Source organism: Pseudophryne corroboree, chromosome 5 (genome assembly GCF_028390025.1).
Source record: "Pseudophryne corroboree isolate aPseCor3 chromosome 5, aPseCor3.hap2, whole genome shotgun sequence".
Classification (NCBI taxonomy): domain Eukaryota; kingdom Metazoa; phylum Chordata; class Amphibia; order Anura; family Myobatrachidae; genus Pseudophryne; species Pseudophryne corroboree.
The window spans coordinates 722,126,484-722,151,605 of record NC_086448.1 but is presented as its reverse complement, the minus strand read 5'-3'; the positions used below and the strand labels follow the sequence as shown (position 1 = coordinate 722,151,605).

The window sequence follows — 25,122 nt, the reverse complement described above, 5'->3', positions numbered from 1 at the left end:
CAGGTATCTTCTGTGCCGTGTGTGTACCGGCACATGAAAGTAAGCATCCTTTAGGTCTATGGACGCTAGGAAATCCTCTTTCCTTACCGCTGACAGAATGGATTTCATCGTCTCCATACGAAATTTTATCGTCTTTACATAATTGTTGAGCTGTCTGAGATCTAGTATCGTTCTGAAATCTCCCGACGCCTTTATCAGAAAAATTCTGGAATAAAATCCCCTCTTTCTTTCTGAAGGCGGAACAGGCTCTACCGCATTCACCTGGATCAATTTTTCCAAACTGTCTTCCAGAGCCTTTAGTTCCAGACTCGCAGCTGGGCTTCTTGAACTCACAAATTTGTCCCTCTTTGGAACTTCGAAGAACTCTATCCGGTATCCCTGAGATATCACATCCAGTACCCAAGTGTCCTGAATTGAATACTGCCAGAGACTGGCAAACTTCTGGAGCCTGGCTCCCACCGGAAAGGATACCGGAACTCTGCGACAGTCATTGTCTTCGTCCACCTCTCCTATAGGCCTGGCGAAAGGACTGCCTATTCGTCCCCGAGGAATACCTTCCCATATAAGCTCGCCCTGGCCTATAACTTCTCGCTTCCTTAAATTGTTGCTTAGAAGGAAACGGAAATGTATTCCTCTTGTCCTGAGGCAGCCTCGCTGACTTACCCCCTGACATATTTTGTATAATAGCCTCAAGCTTATTTCCAAATAACAGGGAACCCTCATACGGTAATGACACCAACCGGTTCTTGGAATGCATGTCCGCCGACCATGATCTAAGCCACAAAGCTCTTCTAGCCATAACACCAGCCGCCATGGATTTTGCTGCGAAATCTAACACATCCAAAGAAGCTTCGCACAGATACTCTATGCCCTTGAGCATAATACCCAGGCTTCTCTGCAAATATTGCCTTGAGATTTTCTCTTCAACATCTGTGGACAACACTGATCCCCAAACTCTCAAAGCTCTGGAAACAGATGCAACAGCCACACCGGATCTTAAGGATACTGCCGAGGACATATGTAATTTTTTCAGCGCACTCTCCATACGCTTATCCATGCCATCCTTAAGGACAGCTCCGTCCTCTAACAGAATCGTAGTTTTAGACACTATTTCTGCCACTGCCGCATCAATCTTAGGCACTGTGCACCAGCCCAGAAATTGCTCATCTTCTACCGGAAACATCCGATCCACTCGTTTAATACTTCCAAGTCTCTTATCGATGTTTTGCCACTCCTTAGACACTACATCCTTCAATGCTCTGTGAACTGGAAAATATCTGCTCCTTTTGGACTTATCTCCAAACAAAACATCCTTAACTTCATCTCCTTTATCCTTTTGCCTATAGTTCATAGTCTTAAATATATTCTTTAAGAGACTGTCAACGAGATCCAAATTAAACTCGCTAACTTCCTCCTTCTCTTCTGACCCAGAACTAGAGGAAACCTGATAATCAGCATACAAAAGAGGCTGACTCGTCCTGAGAGTCAATACTAGCCAGGGATCTAGATCTCTTATTTCCCTGCAAATCAGCCAGCTGTTCTCTCGTAACAAAAGACCTCTTCATCCAGTCCTTTAATTCCTGAATCTGACTGGTTTGACTGGCCTGCTGAAAGTCACTCTGTATACAGTCCTCACAGAACTTCACATTCTCAGTAGAAGAAAAGATCTTATCACATGCTGCACATTGTATATCCATATGCCTCTTCTTGCATAGCCTCTTCTTAGGAGGAGACACTAAAAAATGCAGTAGCACTACATTAAAATCCTAACCACGCAGAAAAAAAATCAAAACCTGAAAAAAAGAACATATCCTCTATGAGGACTTACCTCTTCCGGGCACTCATCGGCTTATGGGGAGAAGGCTCTCTATCCATCCTGCTGGTAAGCATACACCTGCCCAGCTCATAGGAGACTCTCACTCCTAGTGTGCAGCGCCATTATTTAAGCTCCAAAAAGAATCATAGAGAGCGGCGCTGAGCAGACCGTCCCAGCCTACAGGACGGCCGCCCGCCAACCGCTGTCTCACAGCGCTTCTGCCCGCCAGCCGCACTTCCCCTTCACCCCGCTGCCCTTCCGGCAACCCGCACTTCCGGTCTCGCCGGAGATACAGGCGCTGCGGCTAGCGGAGCAAAGCACCCGGTGAGACGGCTTCAGACAGCGGCGCTAGGGAGAGGGACCAGCAGCAAATACAGCGGGCGGAGACCTTAAGCTGAACAGCGGTGACTTACAACCGCCCCAAGCACACTCTGCCTTCTCCAGGGAGCCACCCTCTTCAAGTACGGCTACACAGAGGCGTATTACTGGGAATAGAGGTAAACGTTCTCAAAAACAAAACGCAAACCCCCTGTCAAGCTAGGAGACAGGAAAAAAGACTAATGGAGGAAGGGGAGGAGCAGGGCTATATACCCAAGGTGGGTGGTCCTAAAGTGTTGAGAGGATTCCCTGTCTAAGTTTAGGAATGGGATACAATTCCCAAGAGTAAGGGCTGCCATGAAGTAGTGTAGGAGAAATATATTTCTCCCCATTCATATTGGGCCTCATTACAGTGCCCCGGTTCATATTATATAACAATAAAATGCCTTCCAGTTCATTTTATACCACAGTACAATGAGCAGGTCCAGGGGCATACCTAAATATATTGCAGGCCTTAAGAAAAAAGTTTGAAAGCACCCCTATGTACCACCCAATGTCAAAAAGTGTATACAACACATGTAACTGACAGGGAAGGTGGGCCCCTCTCAGCTCTGAGCCCCATAGCAGCTGCATTGCCTGTATCTATGGTAGCTACACTCATGCCAGTAATACAGTATGAACAATGCAGGTGTAATCTGTACAGACAGATCTGATATTGTGATATAGAGCAACACTGCCTTAAAATGAAGCAGTATTCCTGCTCTGAGTGTCATGTGCTGTAGGAGGGAAAGCTTAAAGATTGTATTTGAATAAAGCTACTTTGCTTTGTCTATGGTAAAGATGGTTTTGCAACATTCCATCACTGGTGGTCAAGAATGCATGAGTCCGTTTCCTTATTTAGTGGGACACGTACTAAGCAGTGATAAAAGTGGAGACGTAAGCTAGTGGAGAAGTTGCCCATGGCAACCAATCAGCTGCTCTATTTACTTTTATAGTATGCAAATTCTGTTATATCAATGCTGATTGGTTGCTATGGGCAACTTCTCCACTTTTATCACTGCTTAGTAAATCTCCCCCAAACCCTAAGGGGGATATCCAAATAGACCCAGCAGTTTACTGGTGCTAATTGTCCCGCCGGGGACTATCCTATTAGCCCCAATAAGCCAACACAAGCGGCAGCTTATCGGGAAGGAAGGGGGGGGGGGGGGGGGGGTATGGGGGGTTACCTGTTGCTGCATTGGGAGCCGGCTCCTGACAGCTCACAGTGCAGCACTGCACCTCCGGATCACGATGTGACCGCTGCCGGGGGAAACAGGGGATGCGGGTGGTGTCGCTGCCCCAGCTTGCCCGCTGGGGGTCACAGTGCCAAGTGCTGGCTCCCAGGCCGTGGTGCCCTTCCTGCAGTCCCAGCCTGCAGCAATGGGCAAGGGACACTGCAGGTCACTGCTAAATACCACACGGGTTTCAGTGAACCAATGTTTTTTCAGGAGATAGAGCCCCTGAAGGAAAAAAAAAAAAAATATAGTCCAGTTTTTGCACCCAATGTTGTTTCACCTCTAAGACCCCTCCCCCCTAAGATAGGCATGGAGTTGCTGCTGGGTGGGTACTGCAAGGTAGAAGAGGATAGTTCTTACCACTGCTCCCAGAGGTTACTTACAAATAAGCCAATTTGATGACAAAATGTTGACACTTCCTGGCAAACTAGATAGTTCTTGAATTCAAACTACCTGAAGTCCGTGGGATACCAACATCACACAGCTGCCATATGTTAAATTAAACTAAGGTACTAATTACATCACCTGTGCTCAAGTATTGCTATCCTTAGAACCTGCACTGCTAGTGTGCCTCAGGGCAGTGGTTGGAAACACCTGGGCTAGAGGTGGCTATTGCCGACCTGGCAGTTTTTCTAGCCGTCACTGTAGATCAAACAGTGAGAGCTAGGAATAACATCCACCACTTGCTGCGATCTGTCAGGCTCATCTTTTATCCGAGGCATTCAGCTCCATTTGTTGGTATCCGGATGGAAGATACAGTCAATAGGTTTAATAGATTAAAAAGGAAGACACAGAAAAGGTAGACAGTGGGGTTAGTTAGGCCCTTGTTGGAGAGTTAAAATAACAAACCATGTGCTGACCTTTTCTTTGTTGACTATTTGCCTGTTGGCCTAAATCCATGTTGACCATTTACCCAACAAGTCTTTTGTACCACATTCTTTTTACAGTCTGGACTTTCCCATGCAGACAGCACAGAGTGGCCCATTATATTACAGTTTTACGGTAGTGCACACATGGAACTCTATGCCAGAACACCAGCTCTGTAACTGTTGGACCTACAGGTCCCAGCATGCCCTCACTTCCCATACAGACAGTACTACATCTCAGCCAGGGGTGTGAGGATTTTATTTGGAAAACAGTATACAGCAGGTTCAGATTGGGTACACTGTTTCCATGCATCATTTTACATAATAGTGGAGTTCATCTGATTAAGGAATAAAAACAGACAGTCAGTAGTGTAGCTGAGCGATGCTCATTGAACTAAGCCGTTTTCCGGTTTCAGCCTAAGTTCTTGACTGAAATTCAAACCTTCACTTTGTCATACATGCGGACACACTTCACATCTCCCATGGTGCATGTCTGGAATGGAAATAAGAATTAGGTTAGGAGACAGACCCTGTAGGATAGGTCCCTTCATTGCGACATCACAGAAGAGGCCGGAAGTACAAGTGCCCTACGACTTTACAGGCAGCACGGGAGCCACCATAGCGGCTACCAGGCAGCCCCAGAGGCCTTGAGACAATACACACAGTACCATAAAGTCTAAACAGGATTAGAATGCAATCATGATAAAATAATTTAGCATATAGTGTGCGGACAGTCTGAAATAATGAGAATTGTATTTAGCACAAACTAGAAAACATTTTCAAATACAAAGTTTTCAATAACCAGAATTGTCTTTTAAAACCTGCAGCCATAGCAAGTTTGTATACAAGGGGGGGGGGGGTTTCAGACATGCATAATATAGTGGACAGAAATAGATTTGATGAGAAAATAATGGTGTGCCACAAAATATTACAACTCCTGTATTTTGTATTTCTGGGACCATATATGGCAACAAAAGGTTTACTACATGACCAGTTCTCTGCCCCAACATAGGGCCCGACTCAGAGGTGCACACAGATTATGTGCTGCAGCAACTTCTCATGAAGATATGCAAATTGGAGTTTCTGCATTGCTCTTGTGCACAGCCATGTGACAGATGCCACAAGCCCTGCAACACCCACTTTGTATATACTCATTTGTGCTGGTGGAGCAGATCTCCAGACCACTGACCCCTCGAGCAGACCATGTCTGCCATATTAAGGTTCATAGACTTCATGCATAGCAAAGAAAAAAAAAGCCCCTCAACTGTGCAAACATCGGAGCTGCGTCTACTTCTGGATCAGAACCACAGGTCTATAGTACAAAGTTACAGTGACCAACTAAGGAATACAGTATATAGGGGCATAATAAAAATTATTAGAGATCAGCGATAACCCCAAGCATGTGGCAGTCGCATTGTAATAACTATACAAGTTTAGAAAAAGAACTTAGGAAAGTGTCTAGACAAGGTTACACAATACCACAAACACTTGGTTAAATACAATCTGAAGTTTCACATTCTTTGTAGATAGGAGCTGAAGACAAACCAACTGCATTCATTAGCTGCTCCAATCCATAACACAGGATGCATTGCAGTCGCAGTGGTCTGTAGCCAAAACCCCCATTTTCATTGGTTCTAGGGTTTTGCTGGGTGTGGTATAATAGAGCTACAATGTCTAGGTAGACAGTCACTTGGTCGACAGATACTAAAGGCAGACAGCATGAAAAGGTCGACAAGTTGTTTTTTTAAGGCCAAATCGTGTATATTCCATGTGACCACCATCTGTACAAACATGTACCCTCGCAGGCTCACGTCACAGGTTACTATTCCCAATAGATGTCCACATGGATAGTAACTAAGCAAATATTGGGAAAACCCAAACATGGGTTGACCTTTTGAACCAGTTGATCAATACAGTGTCGATCTATCATCCGGTTATCAGTTTTGCTCCCTATAATAAATGCTCCTTACAGTTAACACTTAAAAAAAGCACTCTGATCAATTACATGCACATGTTTGTAAGGAGTGCACCAGTGACGGATAGGCGAGATGAAGAGCAGATGGACAGAGCCACTAAAAGCTGGGTGGCTGTGGTCAGTGTTTTTGTTTTTTAAATGTAAAAGTAATTACCACCGCACATCAATGGCCTTTCTTGTAAGAACTAATGCTGGGTACCAGGGTCGGACTGGCCAGGGGAAACCACTGGTGGGCCCTACTGCTGGGGCCCCCTCTAGTGATCAGGTTCCAGACTGTTCTTGAATTATACACTATGCATGTTACCTAAATACTGCACAGGACTTGTACATCATCATGCACGCACTAGCAGTATTTATATATTTGTCAAGGGGCCCAGCCCATGCACTCACTAATTGTTAGGCAAAGCAATGTAGCAGCTGGTCACACCCCCTCTCTGGAGACTGACCACAAACTGAAACATGGGTCCCTACCACTGCATTCCCCGGTGGGCCCTTCATGCCCCAGACACTGCTGGGTACACACTGGCAGATATATCTACCAGTGTATACCCAGCTTAAAGTCCCATACATGACTAGCACTATATTGCTAAACTGTATATCGTTTAGCACATACACACTGAACGATATTGTTAGTTGAAGTCATCCCCTGAACATGCAGCTCAATATAGTTACAACTGAGATGCATGTTCGGTAGATCACAGATGAACAAGAATGATCAGCAGGTGGGTGCATTGTTCATCCATACAGCCTGGACAATACGAACTATAGATCTTTCAAAACGATTGTCCAGTGTATAAGTGGCTTTAATTACAGCAAAAAGTTACAATTCAGCTGCTGCTCTTTGTTACATTAATAATTGTGACAATGTGACCAGAGACCATCTTGCAACTTGTCATGACTTTTAGGCAACTTAAGTAATCGCCACCACAATTGAACAATCTACACTCAAAACTACCAGTCACATGCTCAGAGGTGCTGTCTGCGCCACATGAGTGCAACAGTAAGAGCAAAGTATCTGGTTCCATAGTAGGCCACAGTATCCACAAGCACATGCAGATTACTTTGTGCAGAGTAGTCACTTGTGAAACGATTGCGGCTACAATCTAATGCATGTTTGGCAACTTCTGGGCCCAACCTCTCCAGTAAATCCCAGCGGGAAGGTAAGTGTGGGAAGGGCAGGGGACAAGAGGAGAATCTCTTGTCAAGGCGTTACGCAGCAGGGAGTTGTATAATTACAATACAATTCACTTCAAAAGTGGGTAGGATCTGGAAGGGTTCCCAGCCGTCCGTGGAGTCTGGAATAACTCAAAGATCGGACCAATGGAGGCGCCCAAGTCTGCAGCCAAAGAGAACACCGGAGTTTGCCAATTATCCCCTCAAATATCTGCAGTACAACAAACTTCTCCAGCACTGACACAGGGGACACATTTCGTATTAAAGGGTCATTGCTATCCAATTAGTGAAGCCACAAATAAGTTACATGATACCCAGCGGATAAGGAAGGAGAAAGAATTACACCTCCCTACTCTTGGGAGCACCATACTGTAGTTATTTGGATGTACATAATATATGCAGACCAATTTTGAGATAGCTTTCATTAATTGGGTAACATTTATCCTCAATACAAAATATTTGTCAGCACCAGAGAAAAGAAGGTTGTTGTAAAGCCGCACTAGCTACGCACAGGCTGCAGTTTGTTTTTGCTGCGTGTGAGTTTAAGTTCCCGTCACATTGACTTGAAAGGTTTCTCTGCTGGCACCATGGCTGAGCAAATCCTGTCACCACAAATACGGCATCTGATAAGCCCATGAAGACCACCAGGCACATCAGTCCTTTTGAGGAAGAGTGGCTACATTAACAAAAAAAAACAAAAAAAACACACCCCTCCAGAACTTACCACCAGCAGCTGCCCATTCTTCAGTTCCCTTTTGATAGTGGTCTCTTTGCCATCCCATTTCTGCACCTGTGTTAGTACACCTTCATCACACGTTACCAGAGTCTGTAAAACAAACCATGTATTGAAATGACTGTTTCAGTTCTTGTTTTTTCTCAAATTGCACGAATAATGATTATTGTTAAGGAACAGAGATTAAGGTGGTGGTTGCCAAACTTTGCTCTCAAGGCACCCTAACAGTCCAGATTTTAAGAATATCCATGCTTGAGCATAGATTAAATCAAATTGATAGATAATATAAACAAACCAGCTGTGCTAAAACACCGATATCTTGTAAACCTGGGCTGTTAACTCTGTCCTCCAGAAACCTTAATAGTCCAGGTTCTCAGGATATCCGTGTTTGAGCACAGCTGGTTTAATTAGTATACCAGTCAATTAGATTTAATAATCTATGCTCAAGCATGGACATTCTTAAAATCTGGACTGTTAGGGTGCCTCGAGAGCAAAATTTGGGAACCACTGGATTAAGGAATATATGTAATGGGGTGAGAGTGCCATATTTATATGCGCGATTAAGGCTGTAAATTTAAGAGGAAATATCGACATTAGAGTTAAGCTGCCTGGCAGGAGGGTTAGGCAGTCACCAATCATCATAAACTACTAGCCCACATTATACAGATTTAGAAAACTGGACCGGCTCTTCTAATTGCAGGTGTACTAGTGTCCAGCGCAATCCAGGATACACGGCATTCAGCCTGGATCACATCTTCCTCCTCTCAGCTGCTTAAATTGAATTTAGAAAATATATTTTCGATTTATTCTTGACAAATAAAAATCTGAGCATGGAGCAGGGGCAGTTTATGTAATGAAGCGTCTGTGTACAGCCCAAGTGCTTACTAGACTCCTATTGCTGGTGCATGGGCTACTGCGCAGAACGCTAGGAAGTGACTCGCAAGCCATTTTCCCAGCAGTTTCTATGCTGCAGATGAGCAAATTTTTAGGAAGTCGGCATCCGTATTTTCCCAGTGATTACAGTGGTGTTGGCAGACGGGCAGTTATTGGTTGTGTGCAGGGGCTGACATGCACCACGGCACCCATTATAGATACACCCAAGGCAGGAGAGTGGCATTTATGTAGCTTGGTGGGGGGGGGGGGGGGGGGGGGGAGAAAACTCATTGTTGCAGATATTTTGGGTTGCGTTCGCCAGCCACACTTTAGTGTCTTGCTCAGGTGTGATGCAGAGCCTGTAACATTTTAGTGCACAGTATTAATTGGCTGTTTATTAAACCTCTTTTACACTAATAAATATCCCAGGTTTTACCTTGTGAAGGAGCAGCAACTCGGGATATTGTGCAGTGTAGAAGCACCCTGCTGAAATGATCTGGGTTAAGTGACCCAGCATTTTAACCTGGGTAGTGAGCAGCATTGACAGTGCAGTATAAATGGGTAAGCCGGGTTTATGCGACCCGATCACTGCATAGAGAAGAGGCGGTGCTTAGAGATCCAATGTCTAAGCATCGCCTATGCACACTGCGCCGGTGATGTCACCAACTCAGTATATTGCCAGTTCGGGCTGCCTGTCTAAGAAGAGGCATCGCCTAGTCACACCTGGGAAGAACCTGTGCACAAATCCTGGGTGTGACTCCGCATTTTAGTATAAAAGCTGCGTTAGTCTGTTGTGGTCACATCCACTTTATACAAATGCATAAAGGGAACAACTACATTTCCTTTCACCAAAATGTATTCTACTAGACTGGAGATTCAATTAGGAACATTGGGGCAGATGTATTAAGCCTGGAGACGGCATAAGGAAGTGATAAAAGCAAGGTGATAAACGCACCAGCCAATCAGCTCCCATATGTAAATAACAGTTAGGAGCTGATTGGCTGGTGCATTTATCACCTTGCACTTATCACTTCCTTATGCCTTCTTCATCTTAATACATCTTCCTCAGAGTTAGCATTTTCACCTCTAGCAGATAGAACACAGGTGAAGAATAAAAATTAATTTAATCCCAAAAACATGAGAAATCAGGTGAAAATATGCATAATTCGTGTATATTTGCAGTGGTGAAACGTTTTAAAGGACTCATCTGCATTTGTAAACAATGACCACCTCCTTAAGGCAGAGGTTCCCAAACGCAGTCCTCAAGGCACCCCAACAGTCCAGGTTTTAGGTATATCCATGGCTCAGCACAGAAGGTTAAATCAAATTGGCTAAGATGCTAATTAAGTCACCTGTGGAAAAGCATGGATACATTTAAAACCAGGACCGTTGGGGTGCCTTGAGGACAGTGTTTGGGAACCTCTGCCTTAAGCATAGAAGTTGGAGGAAAATATGTTTTACCCCACCCGGTCACTTTCCTTTTAAAGCATAAGAGGTATTTAAATGTGGGGCAGACATTGGTAAGATACAGCAGGAATTCAGTGGTTCTGGCTAGAAAAGCTGTATGTTGATACTTTAAGAGAAAAAAACAGAAGACTGCTTCTACAGCGCCTCAATTGCAGGAGGCTAATAATCAAATTACCCTGATACATGCGCGGCTGAAAAAAACTATGTGGGTGTTTGGTTGGAGAATATAGAAACAGACAAAATCAGCTGCGCAAAGTATCAGGGAAAGGACAGTACAATTTTAGGAGAACCGATGTATGTATATAAATTGATTTATTAATGAAAAAGCATAAAATAGCAGTAAAAGATGACATAAAATTGTTGGATATAAAAAGGCACACCTTGACTAAGTTTATCCGTTTAAACAGACACCAAATTGTGTCGGTTCTCTATATGGAAGTCCACAAAAGGAAATAAAGTCCAGCTGTTTGTTGGAAAGCAATAGATGGTAATAGCCGTAATGTTAATACTGGAAGTGAATGATCAGTGCAGTAGACATCCCATAATAATAAATTGGGGGAGTGATCCAGTGTTATTTATTGTTCAATTACCTCTCCTTAGGTGGGCTGGTCCAAAGCCGAGCGTCCTCGGCGATGTGTCCTGCAATGCCCACTGTGCGAATGCCGCAGGGGAGAGGGAGCCGTGGATTCACTGTAAAGTGTATGCCGTGTGCTGGTTTATCCGGCTGACGGGGAGCCGTATGTTGATACGGGCGGCTCGAGAATTCAGATCCGCGGCTATTCTGGGATCTCTGTGGAGATCCACAGAGATCCCAGAATATTCCGTGACTTTCTCAAAGGAATAACTTTGAGAAAGTCACGGGTCACGTGACGAAACTAGTTAGGCCACGCCTCCTGTCTGCACACCTGCCGAGGTATCCGATTTGAAAGCATTAGCGGGTTTGTTCTCCCCGCAAGCCGTCCTTCATCTCCACAGAGATCCCAGAATAGCCGCGGATCTGAATTCTCGAGCCGCCCGTATCAACATACGGCTCCCCGTCAGCCGGATAAACCAGCACACGGCATACACTTTACAGTGAATCCACGGCTCCCTCTCCCCTGCGGCATTCGCACAGTGGGCATTGCAGGACACATCGCCGAGGACGCTCTGCTTTGGACCAGCCCACCTAAGGAGAGGTAATTGAACAATAAATAACACTGGATCACTCCCCCAATTTATTATGGGATGTCTACTGCACTGATCATTCACTTCCAGTATTAACATTACGGCTATTACCATCTATTGCTTTCCAACAAACAGCTGGACTTTATTTCCTTTTGTGGACTTCCATATAGAGAACCGACACAATTTGGTGTCTGTTTAAACGGATAAACTTAGTCAAGGTGTGCCTTTTTATATCCAACAATTTTATGTCATCTTTTACTGCTATTTTATGCTTTTTCATTAATAAATCAATTTATATACATACATCGGTTCTCCTAAAATTGTACTGTCCTTTCCCTGATACTTTGCGCAGCTGATTTTGTCTGTTTCTATGTTGATACTTTGCCTATTCAAATAAAAGAATGCAGATTTTTCATTTTGTCATATTAGCAAGATAGCTGTATGACATGTATGCGATACCGTATTGTCTGTGTCCATACTAGAAAGATTTGTGTAATACCTACAATTCAGGAAATTGGTTGCTTCTAGGAAATAGCCTACACCCATTGGTGGATTTCCCACTAGGCTTGTGTCTAGGGGCGGTACGCCAGGTGTTCCTCCCCCCTATTAAGATTTTTTTAAGTATTTTATTTTGCAACTGACTGGAGCGGGACAGTGGACAGCAAATTGTGGTATGGGAGCTGGTAGTGAGGAGGAGAGGTTGGGACTGCTTTGGTGGTCGCGAGGCATCCAGACTGGCCCCCAAAATGAAAGGGGCAGTGACATGATTGCTCCAACCAATAATGTGTCTAGGGGTGGGCTGACCACCCAAAAATAAATTTAAAAAAAGTCATCATGTCAACCTTTTCCTGGTCGACTTAGACAGCCATACCCCCACTAGGTCATATCCTTAATAAAGGACACATGTGAATTGAATTACACAGATTGTCTTTGGCTGGTTTCAAGTATCCATTTCACCTGGTTTTAATCCGCCAAAAAACCTGTGCAAGTCATGTGTCCCTTATTGAAGGGATGATCTGCCAACCCTATGTAGTGTCACAAGGTAGCATGTAAGGATTTTAAGTGGCACCCACGGTATACTGTGCTGTTTCTCCTCTACTGTACCTCCTTCCCTGGAAGAGGATGATGCTTTCAGCATACGAGACCTTCTCCAAACTGGAGAACACAAGCTTATCTTACATATCCGGTGGAGCAGGAGACTCTGGAGAGAGGACCTTAACAGTTAGTCCTGCTCAGTCTAACAATACAACATTCTGATGCCCATCTCCAGACTTCAAATCAACCTAACAGGAGCAAGCCATATTCAAAGAAAAGGGCAGACGGGAGACTCACATTTTTAGTAGCCATCTATTACTTTTGTACATGTTTGTATGTTGTAATGGTGGTGGCACTCCAGACACTCTACTTTAGATGGGCAGCATTTTGCCCATCTGATCTAGGTCTCACTATTGCCATGTCCTTCAGTGCTTTACTACACATCAAAATGCTACTCTATCCAACATCCTCCTCTTCCACATTTGAAAGCTCCCCATCAACTAATCATATTGTCAGACACATAGGGGCATATTCATCATGTTAATTATCAGGGGCCAAGTGGCCCCTTGATAATTAACATTCTCTCTCATGGCGAGTGCTGGAGCAATTCATCATTGCTTCAGTGCAGAGAAAGCTGACCAGAGAATCAGTCTCTATGAATTCTCTCACTACTACTTTTGTAGCCGCAAAAAAAAAAAAAAAAAAAAGTCAGGACTAGCACGCCTGTGTGAACCAGGGTTTATGCAGGCACACAAAGCCCCCGGCGAAAGAAACCAAGCAGGGGCTGAGGGATCCAGATGGATCCCTCTTCCAATAGGTAAGCAGCAGGGGTGAGGGAGCATTTGCTTTTCTGTAGATGGTGTATGCTCCCGCAGTCAAGCTCTGAAAATATTGTATTTTTTTAGCTTAATGAATGAGGTCCCCATACTAGTGTATGGGGACCTCGGGCCAGATAGAGTGTGAAAGGTAAGCAGGAGATATCAGTGGTATCTCCTGTGTTACCTTCGTGATGAATGGCCCCAAAACTTAGTTTTTATAAAAAAGTGGGTGAAAAGGTTTATTTTCACCTACTTTTGTAGATATTAAGAGAGTATTAATATGCCCCTTAATCATGTCTTCTTTTTAATATCACTAGGACATGCTGAACTGCTATACTACAGATTTTTAGAACATATTATACAATATTAGCAATATTTTATTAAAAGAAGTTTGCTGTAGTATACTGTATATGCAGGTCATAATTTCATTTTGGTTAACAAGTGTCCAGACAAGCCACATCCAAACACAACATTGATCTCAGACAGCCTGTTACATGTTTCCTATAACAACTTGCTATAGGAGAGAACACTAGTTTCTGGAGGAATCCTTTTGGACCTCAAACTACATAGTAGAGGCTAAAGGCCCCCCATACATCAGCAATCAATTGGGACAAGTTGGTGTTTTGCAGATGATTGGGTAAACAAATCTGCAATGCATGGGGTTCACAGCTTCCAACCAAGAGTGGGATGGGTAAGTCAGGTTGTCCAACATGTTGTATTTCATAGATCAATTTGGGCTGTAGATTGCTGGTGTATGGTAACAATCAGCAGATTGTCAGACTATTTCTAGTAAACTGATGAGCTTTTAAAGATTGGCAGATGTGCATTTGCTGAAAATGATCTGCAAATCACTGAAATATCTGTATTGTATGGGTGCAGATTGGTGGCTTGGGGAATCTAAGTCTGTTTTTTGGGGATTGCAGCTCTATGGGGTCCTTAAGGCAGTTGAACAATTTAAATATGCTTGGGATAGTCATAAGGATATCCTTACAACAAAGGCTCAAATAGGGTTTTGAGGTTACCAAAAGGAAGATAAAGGGCAGACTAGATGAGCCAAGTGGTTCCTACTGTATCTGCCACCAAATTCTAGGTTTCCATATGTACTTAAAAAAAAAAAAAAAAAAGTTTGAAACATACAACTGAATTGCATGAAAGTAACGTCACTAGCAATTGAATCACCCCCTAGTAACCTTAGTGGCTGGATCTTTTAGTCCCTACCACAAACATTTATCAAATTATTTCTGTAATGAAGATATTTTCTCAGCATAGCAAAAACAGAAAAAAGAAAAAAAAGAAAAAAAAGGACAGTTTGCCATGCGTACACAGGGGTGTAAGTTTGTGTGCAAGGCGAGCCTGTCCACCTCACCTTTGTTTTCCTGTTATCAGCTGTAGTCTCATCAAACTCTTCTCCAAGTCTGAACTTCATCTCCGTAGTTTTCAAGGTACTTTCTGTTTTTAAGCAGATTTCATCACCATTTCTAGAAATGATCACATTTGGCTTGGCAATAGCACCAGCTTTCCTTGTGGCAAAGCCAACTCCTGCAAAGGAGAGAACAGGCTGGTGAGGACTGAAGAGTGCTGAAGGTGTGAGATAGATGGGAGATGTATTCCTGCACTCAGTGCCAAGTACAATGGATGGGATGGTGGAACAGGCTGTCATCTCCCAGATATACTGCGGAATGCATTTAGTATACGAATAAAATGAAATATACTTTCATCCTTAATTTTGCAGATGAGTTAACCATTCGCTAGCTCACAAATTAATGGGGGGGGGGGGGGGGGGGAATAAAAAATAAAAAAAACCACATTATATGCGAGAGGATACATCAAATTTATTCTAACAGATTACATTTAGTATACAAAAATCATTCTACATAATTGGAAAATACAACAGAATATGCTGGCGTAAAATCTAATATATATATATATATATATATATATATACATATACATATACATACACACACACACACACACACACATATATATATATGAAATTAAGTTTAAAGTTGCTTGTATTACATAAGCTTAATAGGTCATCAGCTACAAGGAGAATACTAAACAGGTTAAGGCAAACAGTGGCTCTCCTGCTGGTGAGGAACTACAAGCCCCAGCATGCTCTTAAAGACAGGGCTGGGGTTTCATGCATGGGCAGGGGGGAAGGTTCCAGCTCTACAACCTCATACAGTATATCCATAACACAGGTCTCCTTGGATATCTATAGTATAGAGGTTACACTTGATGGGCTCCTGTTTTTGCTCTTTCCAATTAATTAAGTTTTGTTATCACAATCTGCTTTGTATCGAAACTAATATAGAAAAATGTTAGTTTGATAGCTATTTAATGCTCTGACAAACTTATAAAATGGAGAGCTAAAGTGTATATTAGAAAAAAAAAATATATATAATAATAATTATAATAATAATCACCCCCCCCCCCAACAGGAGGAAACATTTTTAGCGTGTAATGGAATATATCATCCGCATGGAAAATAGAGCGTGGAGGTTCCTTACCCAGACTCTGCATGTACTCATCGAAGCCCTGGCTGTCACACAGCTTCCAGGTACCCACGAACTGATCCACCATGATGGGTTATACACTGTATGGATGTGAGCGGCGATGGGGAGAGAGCTGGGGGCAACGCAGAGAGCAGGGAGTCCTTATAAAGGGGCTGCGCCCTGTCCTGAGAGCCAGTGTGGACGGGGCGGGCCGCAAGGTGAGGTCAGTGGGTCAGTCCGCCCTCCCCTCCCAAATCACTGTCATTGTAAGGACTGGACCAGCTCAGCTGTTTCTGCAGAGCCTGGCTGGGGGCCAGCGATGAGATGGCTCATTTTGGGTAAAGAGGGATGCTTCCCGTGTAACACATGGCTGCAATAGTGATTAGCTCAGCCTGGGCAGAGGTGCATCTGATTAGTGGGTCAGATTTACCTGGCTGGGAGCTGAGGAATGTTCCAGCGCAGACTGACAGCACCAGCTCTGTCCCATGAAGCTAATCAGACACTTCTATAACTTTCACTACACAATACTTTTATGTATTGTGTTATCGAAAACTTTACAAAGTCCCAAACTTCTGGAAGTCATTTCAGCTCAGTCATGTACCTTTTTTTTTGGTAAATACATTTTTTGTGATTTTTTTTTTTTTTTACAACTAATTTACAACTAAGTTATTACAACTAATTTACCGTACATGTAAATCATACAGCAGGAGTAATAGACAATCAAAGCTTTAACTCATTAAAGGGAAAAAAAGATTAGCGCACTTTATACACAGCAGATTGTCAGTGAGTCAGACTTATTTTTAACCATGTTAAAAGTGAAGTGGTAAAAATGTGTGTGACAGGGCAGGATGAATAGAAGTGATGCAGTCACATTCATAGGGGTCACTTCAAATAGCAACAGTAAAACTTGCATCATAAACTTTCCATGCTATCCCTTTCCATGCTATCCCTTTCCATGCTATCCCTTTAAACTGACACACATTACTTATACCCCTTTCACACCGCACAAATAACCCGGTATCGACCCGGCATATTGCCGGGTCGACACGGGTCAGTGTGCGGTATGAAAGCGCCATGTCGGATTTCCCGGGTCGCCTGACCCGGTAATTCAGCCCGGGTTATAAAAAGTGTTATTCCCGGGTTGAATACCAGGTCAGTGGCTCTGTAAATGGATTCCCGGGTTGAGCCGATCCGGGACCCATTTACAAGATAGGGAGAGGAGGCGCTGGAGAGGAGTTCATCTCCCAGCGTCAGCTCCGCCCCCCGCTGCTATGGTAACCGACCCACCAATTTGCCGAGTCGGGAAGCCACCAGGAAAGGCAAGAGAGACTCCATAGACGAAATCCACCCAGGAAGTACCCGTTTCCTATTCCCGGGGTGGGATTCAGCATTGGAGATGTGGAAGGGGTATTACAAAGATTCTGTGGCTGCTGACTGCTGCAAGTCTACATTTCACCTGGTTTTAATCAGCCACAGAATCTGTGTAATCCATGAGCACACCCGGTTGAAAGGGATGGTGCCTAAGGCAGAGGTTCCCAAACGCGGCCCTCAAGGCACCCCAACAGTCCAGGATTTAGGTCAGGGGTGGGGAACCTTTTTTCTACCGAGGGCCATTTGGATATTTATAACATCCTACGGGGGCCATACAAAAATTCTCAACTTAAAAAATTACTCTGCCCCCCAGTAGGTCTGCCACTTAGAGGTACTGTGTGTGCGCGCCGGAGGCGCGCGGGCCAAAAAAATGGGTGTGGCCAGTTAAAATGGGACATGATACACATATGCCCCCAATAGTGCAGTGCCAGATCCACAATTTCCCCTACAGTGCCAGGTATACAAATGCCCTCACAGTGCCAAGTATACAAATGCCCCCACAGTGCTAGGTATACAAATGCCCCTCACAGTGCCAGGTATACAAATGCCCCTCACCGTGCCAGGTATACAAATGCAGTGGCAAACCCAGGATTTGCATGGGGGGGGTTTCCAGAACTGGGCGGAGCCAATCACGGGGGTGGGGACTGAGGTGACCCAGTATATGCTGGGTCCGTAAAACTAGGGTGTCTGTGTGTGTGTATATATATATATATATATATATATATATATATATATATATATATATATACTGTACATATATCTACACATATATATATATATATATATATATATATATATATATACACACATGTGTGTATATATATATATATATATATATACACACACACACACACACATACATATACACCTATACATAGCATATTAAACATGCATACATATATATATGTACAGTACATATATATATATATATATACACACGTGTATATATATATATCTATCTATCTATCTAGTGTGTGTTTATATGTATGTATGTATATACATGTGTACTGTATATATGTATGCACATGGATATATATGTACTATAATTAAAATAAAGTAAACTTTTATAGCACTTACAAGTGCCACCAGGAAGACCGCAGGCTGCAGAGGACGCTAGACAGCCATTAATAATACTCATGCAGCTATAAAAAAAAAAAAAAAAAAAAAAAAAATTTTTTTTTTTTTAGTGGAGGGGGGTTTCTGGGTGCTCGGAACCCCCCCCCCCCCCCTGGGTGCGCCACTGAAATGCCCCCACACAGTGCCAGGTATACAAATGCCCCCCCCCCCCCTCCACAGTGCCAGGTATACAGATGTCCCCACAGTGCCAGGTATACAGATGCCCCCACAGTGCCAGGTATACAGATGTCCCCACAGTGCCAGGTATACAAATTTCCCCCCCCCCCCCATGCTGCTTACCGCTGCTGCTGCTGCTGCTGCTTGCTGCTCCATTCGGCGGCCTTTCTTGTGTGTCAGGACAGGTAGGAGCGCGGCTATGTCGGGCGGCGGCATGTAGGACTTCAAACCAGCCACCGGTTCTAGAGCCAATCAGAGCTCGCGGACCGGCAGGCGTGGCTCCTGATTGGCTGCCGGTCCGCGAGCTCTGAAAGGCTCACGAACCGGCGGCTGGTTTGAAGTCCTACACGCCGCCGCCGCCGCTGCCACCCACATAGCCGTGCTCTCCTCCCTGTCCTGACAGCTGAGACACGCTGCCGCCGGACTTAGCGGCGGCGTGTCCCACTGACAGAAGCGGGTGGGCCGGAACAAACGGCTTCGCGGGCCTTATACGGCCTGGAGGTTCCCCACCCCTGATTTAGGTATATCCATGGCTCAGCACAGATGGTTAAATCAAATTGACCGAGGTGCTAATTAAGTCACCTGTGGCCAAGCATGGATACATTTAAAACCTGGACCGTTCGGGTGCCTTGAGGACCGCATTTGGGAACCTCTGCACTAAGGAAAAACTGGAGTTTTTTTAAAAGATGTAAAATTTCTGATATTTGCATTTTTTTTAAATTAATGATTGGAAAATGATAGGCAGCAAGTGTTTTCAGCAAATGCAAGTTTTTAGAATATTTTGGTGTACAGAAAAAACATACCTCCCAGCATGACCCTCTCCAGGAGGGACACAATGCTCTGCTTCTGGATTTTTTTCTATTAATTCAAGATTGCCGGCATCTGTTTCGAACAGGTAAATGGATAAGAAAGGTGTTTCAGCACAGGTGAGGGCAATCCTAAATTAAGAGGGAAGTTCAGGAGCAGAGCATTCTGTCCCTCCTGGAGAGGGTCATGTTGGGAGGTATGGAAAAATGTTTAATGTGAGTTTTTGTGTTTTTTTACAAGTTTTAAAAAGTCGAAAGAAAATAATACACTTGGTATCCCTTTTCCACTGCAACCCATCAACCTGTCAATTTCCCGGATCTCAGCTCCGTGATCGAGTAGGTTTAGTTTATTCTGACCAAAATCCCAGGTTTTGCACATTCAAGTGTGCATGTTCTAAAACCCCTCTGCCATGAATACAACACCTCCACATACCTGTGTACTTAATGCCACTGGATCAGCTGACCACCAGACCCACTGGAGACGCTATCAGGTAAGTGATCACCACACCACCAGGACACAATGTTTCAATGATATTCTAATCATGTTGACATTTAATCAGTGTTGATTTGATATTCTGAATGCTGACATGATGAATGTTGACAAAACAACCAGGACCCAAATAATTTTATCCTACTGTGTACAATTCTGGGCACCATACTACAAAAAGCATATCCTGGAGCTAGAAAAGGTTCAGAGGCAGGTGACCAAACTAATTAAGGGCATGGAGACGCTGGAATACGAGGAAAGGCTTGCAAGACTAGGCATGTTTACACTGGAAAAGAGGAGACTAAGAGGTGACATGATCAACATCTACAAATATATAAGGGGACAATACACACATCTTGTGCAGGACCTGTTTTTGGGGGTTCACTACGGCTGGCCGGCGGTCGGGCTCCCGGCGACCAGCATCCCGGCGCCGGGAGCCCGACCGCCGGCTTACCGACAGCTTGGCGAGCGCAAATGAGCCCCTTGCGGGCTCGCTGTGCTCGCCACGCTACGGGCACGGTGGCGCGCTACGCGCGCCACACTATTTTATTCTCCCTCTATGGGGGTCGTGGACCCCCACGAGGGAAAATAATTGTCGGTATGCCGGCTGTCGGGCTCCCGGCGCCGGTATACTGAGCGCCGGGAGCCCGACCGCCGGCAAACAGAAGACCACCCGTTTTTGGTTAGATCAACACAGAGAACTCGTGGACACTCGCTCAAGGTTAGAGGAGAGGAGATTCCGCACAATACGGCGTAAAGGCTTTTTCACGGTAAGGACGATACGTGTTTGGAATTCCCTGCCTGAGGGAGTTGTAATGGCGGACTCAGTCAACACCTTTAAGAATGGATTAGATAAATTCCTAATGGATAAGGATATCCAGGGTTATTGTGCATAGTCACGTACTATGGTTATTATAAAAAAGAGGGATAAAACGTAACGGCAGACATCAGCATCAGTCAAAATTTTATACCAAATAATCCTGCATAGGAGACCACAAATAGGTTGAACTCGATGAACAAATTGTCTTTTTTCAACCTTAGATACTAGGTTACTATGTTAGGAGACGTTATTGGGAGAATCCTAGTAAATATGCACTGTGAGTGTCATTTAATGAGCACACTCATCATACAACCATGGGGGTCATTCCGAGTTGTTCGCTCGTTATTTTTCTGTCGCAACGGAGCGATTAGTCGCTAATGCGCATGCGCAATGTGTGCAGTGCCACTGCGCCAAGTAAATTTGCTATGCAGTTAGGAATTTTACTCACGGCATTACGAGGGTTTTTCTTCGTTCTGGTGATCGTAATGTGATTGACAGGAAGTGGGTGTTTCTGGGCGGAAACTGGCCGTTTTATGGGTGTGTGTGAAAAAACGCTACCGTTTCCAGGAAAAACGCGGGAGTGGCTGGAGAAACGGAGGAGTGTCTGGGCGAACGCTGGGTGTGTTTGTGACGTCAAACCAGGAACGACAAATACTGAACTGATCGCAGATGCCGAGTAAGTTTGGAGCTACTCAGAAACTGCTAAGAAGTGTCTATTCGCAATTCTGCTAATCTTTCGTTCGCAATTTTGATAAGCTAAGATTCACTCCCAGTAGGCGGCGGCTTAGCGTGTGCAAAGCTGCTAAAAGCAGCTTGCGAGCGAACAACTCGGAATGACCACCCATACCTCCCAGTTTTTGGGATCTAAATTGCACATTTACTAACACTTAAAAATCAATATATAACAGAAAAATCATCTGTTAGTAAATGTGATTTAGCCCCTGAAACTCAACATCAATGGTGATCGATTTGAAATCAACCATTGCAATGTCCCTCTTTTACAGCTGTTGTTTGCTCTTTGCTATTGCATTATGACTTTTATTCAGTTATTGCAGAAATAAATAATATGGAGGTTTGAAGATTTATGGCTAATTGATTTGAGCATGATTTATATTTGTTCCCAGATTGCACCATGAATTTAATTTTTATTTTTTATTGAGCACTACAATGCCTACAGTCAGCTTGGAGTATTGGAGCCAGACACAGAGCAGTTAGTTTCTTTAGTTTTTTATTTTCTTTTTTTCCTCTGCACATATGGAATAGATATTCCCCTAACCGGGTGTGGTATGTTAGACTAGACTTAGGTCGACAGTGTCTAGGTCGACCACTATTGGCCGAGGTAAGTTGGTAAGTAGGTCGACATGGTTTCTAGGTCGACATGGTTTCTAGGTAGACAGGGACTCTAGGTCGACATGAAAAAAAGGTCGACATGGTTTAAAAAAATCCAATCAGTGCACCGTGTCCCCTTGCATGGCTCGCTTTGCTCGCCATGCTTCGGGCAAGGTGCCTCGCTCCGCTACTGATGCGCTAGGCACAGGTTACCTTTCCCACTTGCAGTCCACGTGGATCGTAAAGTATGAAAAAGTTAAAAAAAAGAAAAAATGTGAATACGCATGTCGACATTTTGCCATGTCGATCTAGAGTCCCTGTCGACCTAGAAACCATGCCAACCTACATACTGTCAACCAATAGTGGTCGACCTAGACATTGTCGACCTAAGTCTTGTCGTCCTAGAGACCGGATTCCCCCCTAACATGGTGAAACGGACACAGATTATTCTCTCAGCCTTGAAAATATCTTGTCTAGTTGAGTTTATTTTCATCACATTTGACACAATTATATGGACAGTACACTATGGGCACTGGCGTATTAATAATAGGTGCAGTGTGTGCAGAGCACATGGGCCCCGGAGGTCAAGAGGGGCCCACACTGCACACCCTGCACCCATTTTTTCAATACTTACCCTGCAGAGTCCCGTGGAAATCATTGGGAAAATGGCCACCGCACCATTTTCCCGGAGATCTACGCATCTGCACTAGACTCTGGGACAGCGCTGGGGTCCCCTAGTGACCCTAATGCCCAGAGTATACAGTGCTGCCGGCACAAGAGAAGGGGGTCCAGATGTAGTCTGCAAATGGACCTCCTCCTCTCTAGTTGCGCCCCTGACTGGATTCAGTATGTGTGACCGACGGACGGGATGCCGACAGTCACAATACTGAGGCCCAAATCCCGATCTTTATAATCCAGACAGGGGCGCGAGGTAAGTATACTCTCCCCTCAACTAGGTTACAAGTTTTTACTAATGGTGGTCAGATAACAGGAAGATACTACATTTGGACAAAATAAAAAAAACATGACCATTTTCAAGTTGACAATTTTTATGTCGACCTTTTGAACCTGTTGACTTTTTCTACCTGTCGACCTCTCATCTGTCAACCTTTTGTACCTGTCATCCTAATGCACGTCGACCATATGCCGACCTAATGACTATCTAACTATACCTTGTCAGTCTATTAATCCACATCCCGCCTTCTGTTATTTTCATATTTTGAACTTTATAGAAGTATAAAACTAAAATCCATATTTATGTATTTATTGTAATGATGTGCACAACTATTTTGATCTCTCTTTATTTTTGTCTATCACAATTAGAAATAAAAAGTTCAGATTACCTTTAATCCGAGCACCCCGAACTTCCTGTTTCGAGTTTATCCGAGCCCTGGCTTGTGTTTTCCCACCAGGCTCAGATTCCAAATCAAGGCAAAACATCATCCTCCCAGCGTCAGATTCTCGTTGGATTTGGATTCCATATAAGTACCTGGCGGCAGTGACGGCACCATTCCAAACCAGTCATGATGCTGTGTGCTGTGCTGTGCTGTGTCCATCCACAAGTGGCTGTGCTGTGTCCATCCACAAGTGGCTGTGCTGTGTCCATCCAGAAGTGGCTGTGCTATGTCCATCCACAAGTGGCTGTGCTGTGTCCATCTACAAGTGGCTATGCTGTGTCCATCCGCAAGTGGCTATGCTGTGTCCATCCGCAAGTGGCTGTGCTGTGTCCATCCACAAGTGGCTGTGCTGTGTCCATCCAGAAGTGGCTGTGCTATGTCCATCCACAAGTGGCTGTGCTGTGTCCATCTACAAGTGGCTCTGCTGTGTCCATCTGCAAGTGGCTGTGCTGTGTCCATCTGCAAGTGGCTGTGCTGTGTCCATCCACAAGTGGCTGTGTTGTGTCCATCCAGAAGTGGCTGTGCTATGTCCATCCACAAGTGGCTGTGCTGTGTCCATCTACAAGTGGCTGTGCTGTGTCCATCTACAAGTGGCTATGCTGTGTCCATCCGCAAGTGGCTGTGCTGTGTCCATCCACAAGTGGCTGTGCTGTGTCCATCTACAAGTGGCTATGCTGTGTCCATCCGCAAGTGGCTATGCTGTGTCCATCCGCAAGTGGCTGTGCTGTGTCCATCCACAAGTGGCTGTGCTGTGTCCATCCAGAAGTGGCTGTGCTATGTCCATCCACAAGTGGCTGTGCTGTGTCCATCTACAAGTGGCTATGCTGTGTCCATCTGCAAGTGGCTGTGCTGTGTCCATCTGCAAGTGGCTGTGCTGTGTCCATCCACAAGTGGCTGTGCTGTGTCCATCCAGAAGTGGCTGTGCTATGTCCATCCACAAGTGGCTGTGCTGTGTCCATCTACAAGTGGCTGTGCTATGTCCATCTACAAGTGGCTATGCTGTGTCCATCCGCAAGTGGCTGTGCTGTGTCCATCCACAAGTGGCTGTGCTGTGTCCATCTACAAGTGGCTATGCTGTGTCCATCCGCAAGTGGCTGTGCTGTGTCCATCCACAAGTGGCTGTGCTGTGTCCATCCACAAGTGGCTGTGCTGTGTCCATCCACAAGTGGCTGTGCTGTGTCCATCCACAAGTGGCTGTGCTGTGTCCATTAAGTGGCTGTGCTGTGTCCATTAAGTGGCTGTGCTGTGTCCATTAAGTGGCTGTGCTGTGTCCATTAAGTGGCTGTGCTGTGTCCATTAAGTGGCTGTGCTGTGTCCATAGAAGTGGCTGCATTGTGTCCAGTCCCCTTAGTCAAATTCTGTCACACAGTGGTGCTACACTGACTCTGCAGGAAATATCCCACCAACTGCGTTCACATATGAGCAGTGTGACTCCGTATTGTCAGTTGCGAAAAAAGTTAAAAAAAGTTAAAGTTTGTACAACCTGTGTGTGTAGTACCCAAGTGTGTTTGTTCACATACATATATAGGCCCTGTGAATCCGCGCAGTGTGAGCTGAGCTGTGAGTTAAAAATAGAATAAAAATATATATTGTTGTATAATTTGTACAT

At 44.6% G+C, this 25,122-nt stretch overlaps 1 protein-coding gene across 1 annotated transcript; it reads right to left on the bottom strand.

Annotated features, from left to right (window-relative positions):
• Positions 1–4,516: 4,516 nt before the first annotated feature.
• LOC134928352 (myelin P2 protein-like) lies at positions 4,517–16,157 on the bottom strand. Its single transcript, XM_063923997.1, has 4 exons — positions 16,026–16,157; positions 14,879–15,051; positions 8,147–8,248; positions 4,517–4,767 (listed from the first exon to the last, which is right to left on the bottom strand). The coding sequence occupies exons 1-4, from the start codon at positions 16,096–16,098 to the stop codon at positions 4,711–4,713; spliced, it is 405 nt and encodes a 134-aa protein (XP_063780067.1). The 5' UTR covers positions 16,099–16,157; the 3' UTR covers positions 4,517–4,710.
• Between the last annotated feature and the right edge of the window lie 8,965 nt (positions 16,158–25,122).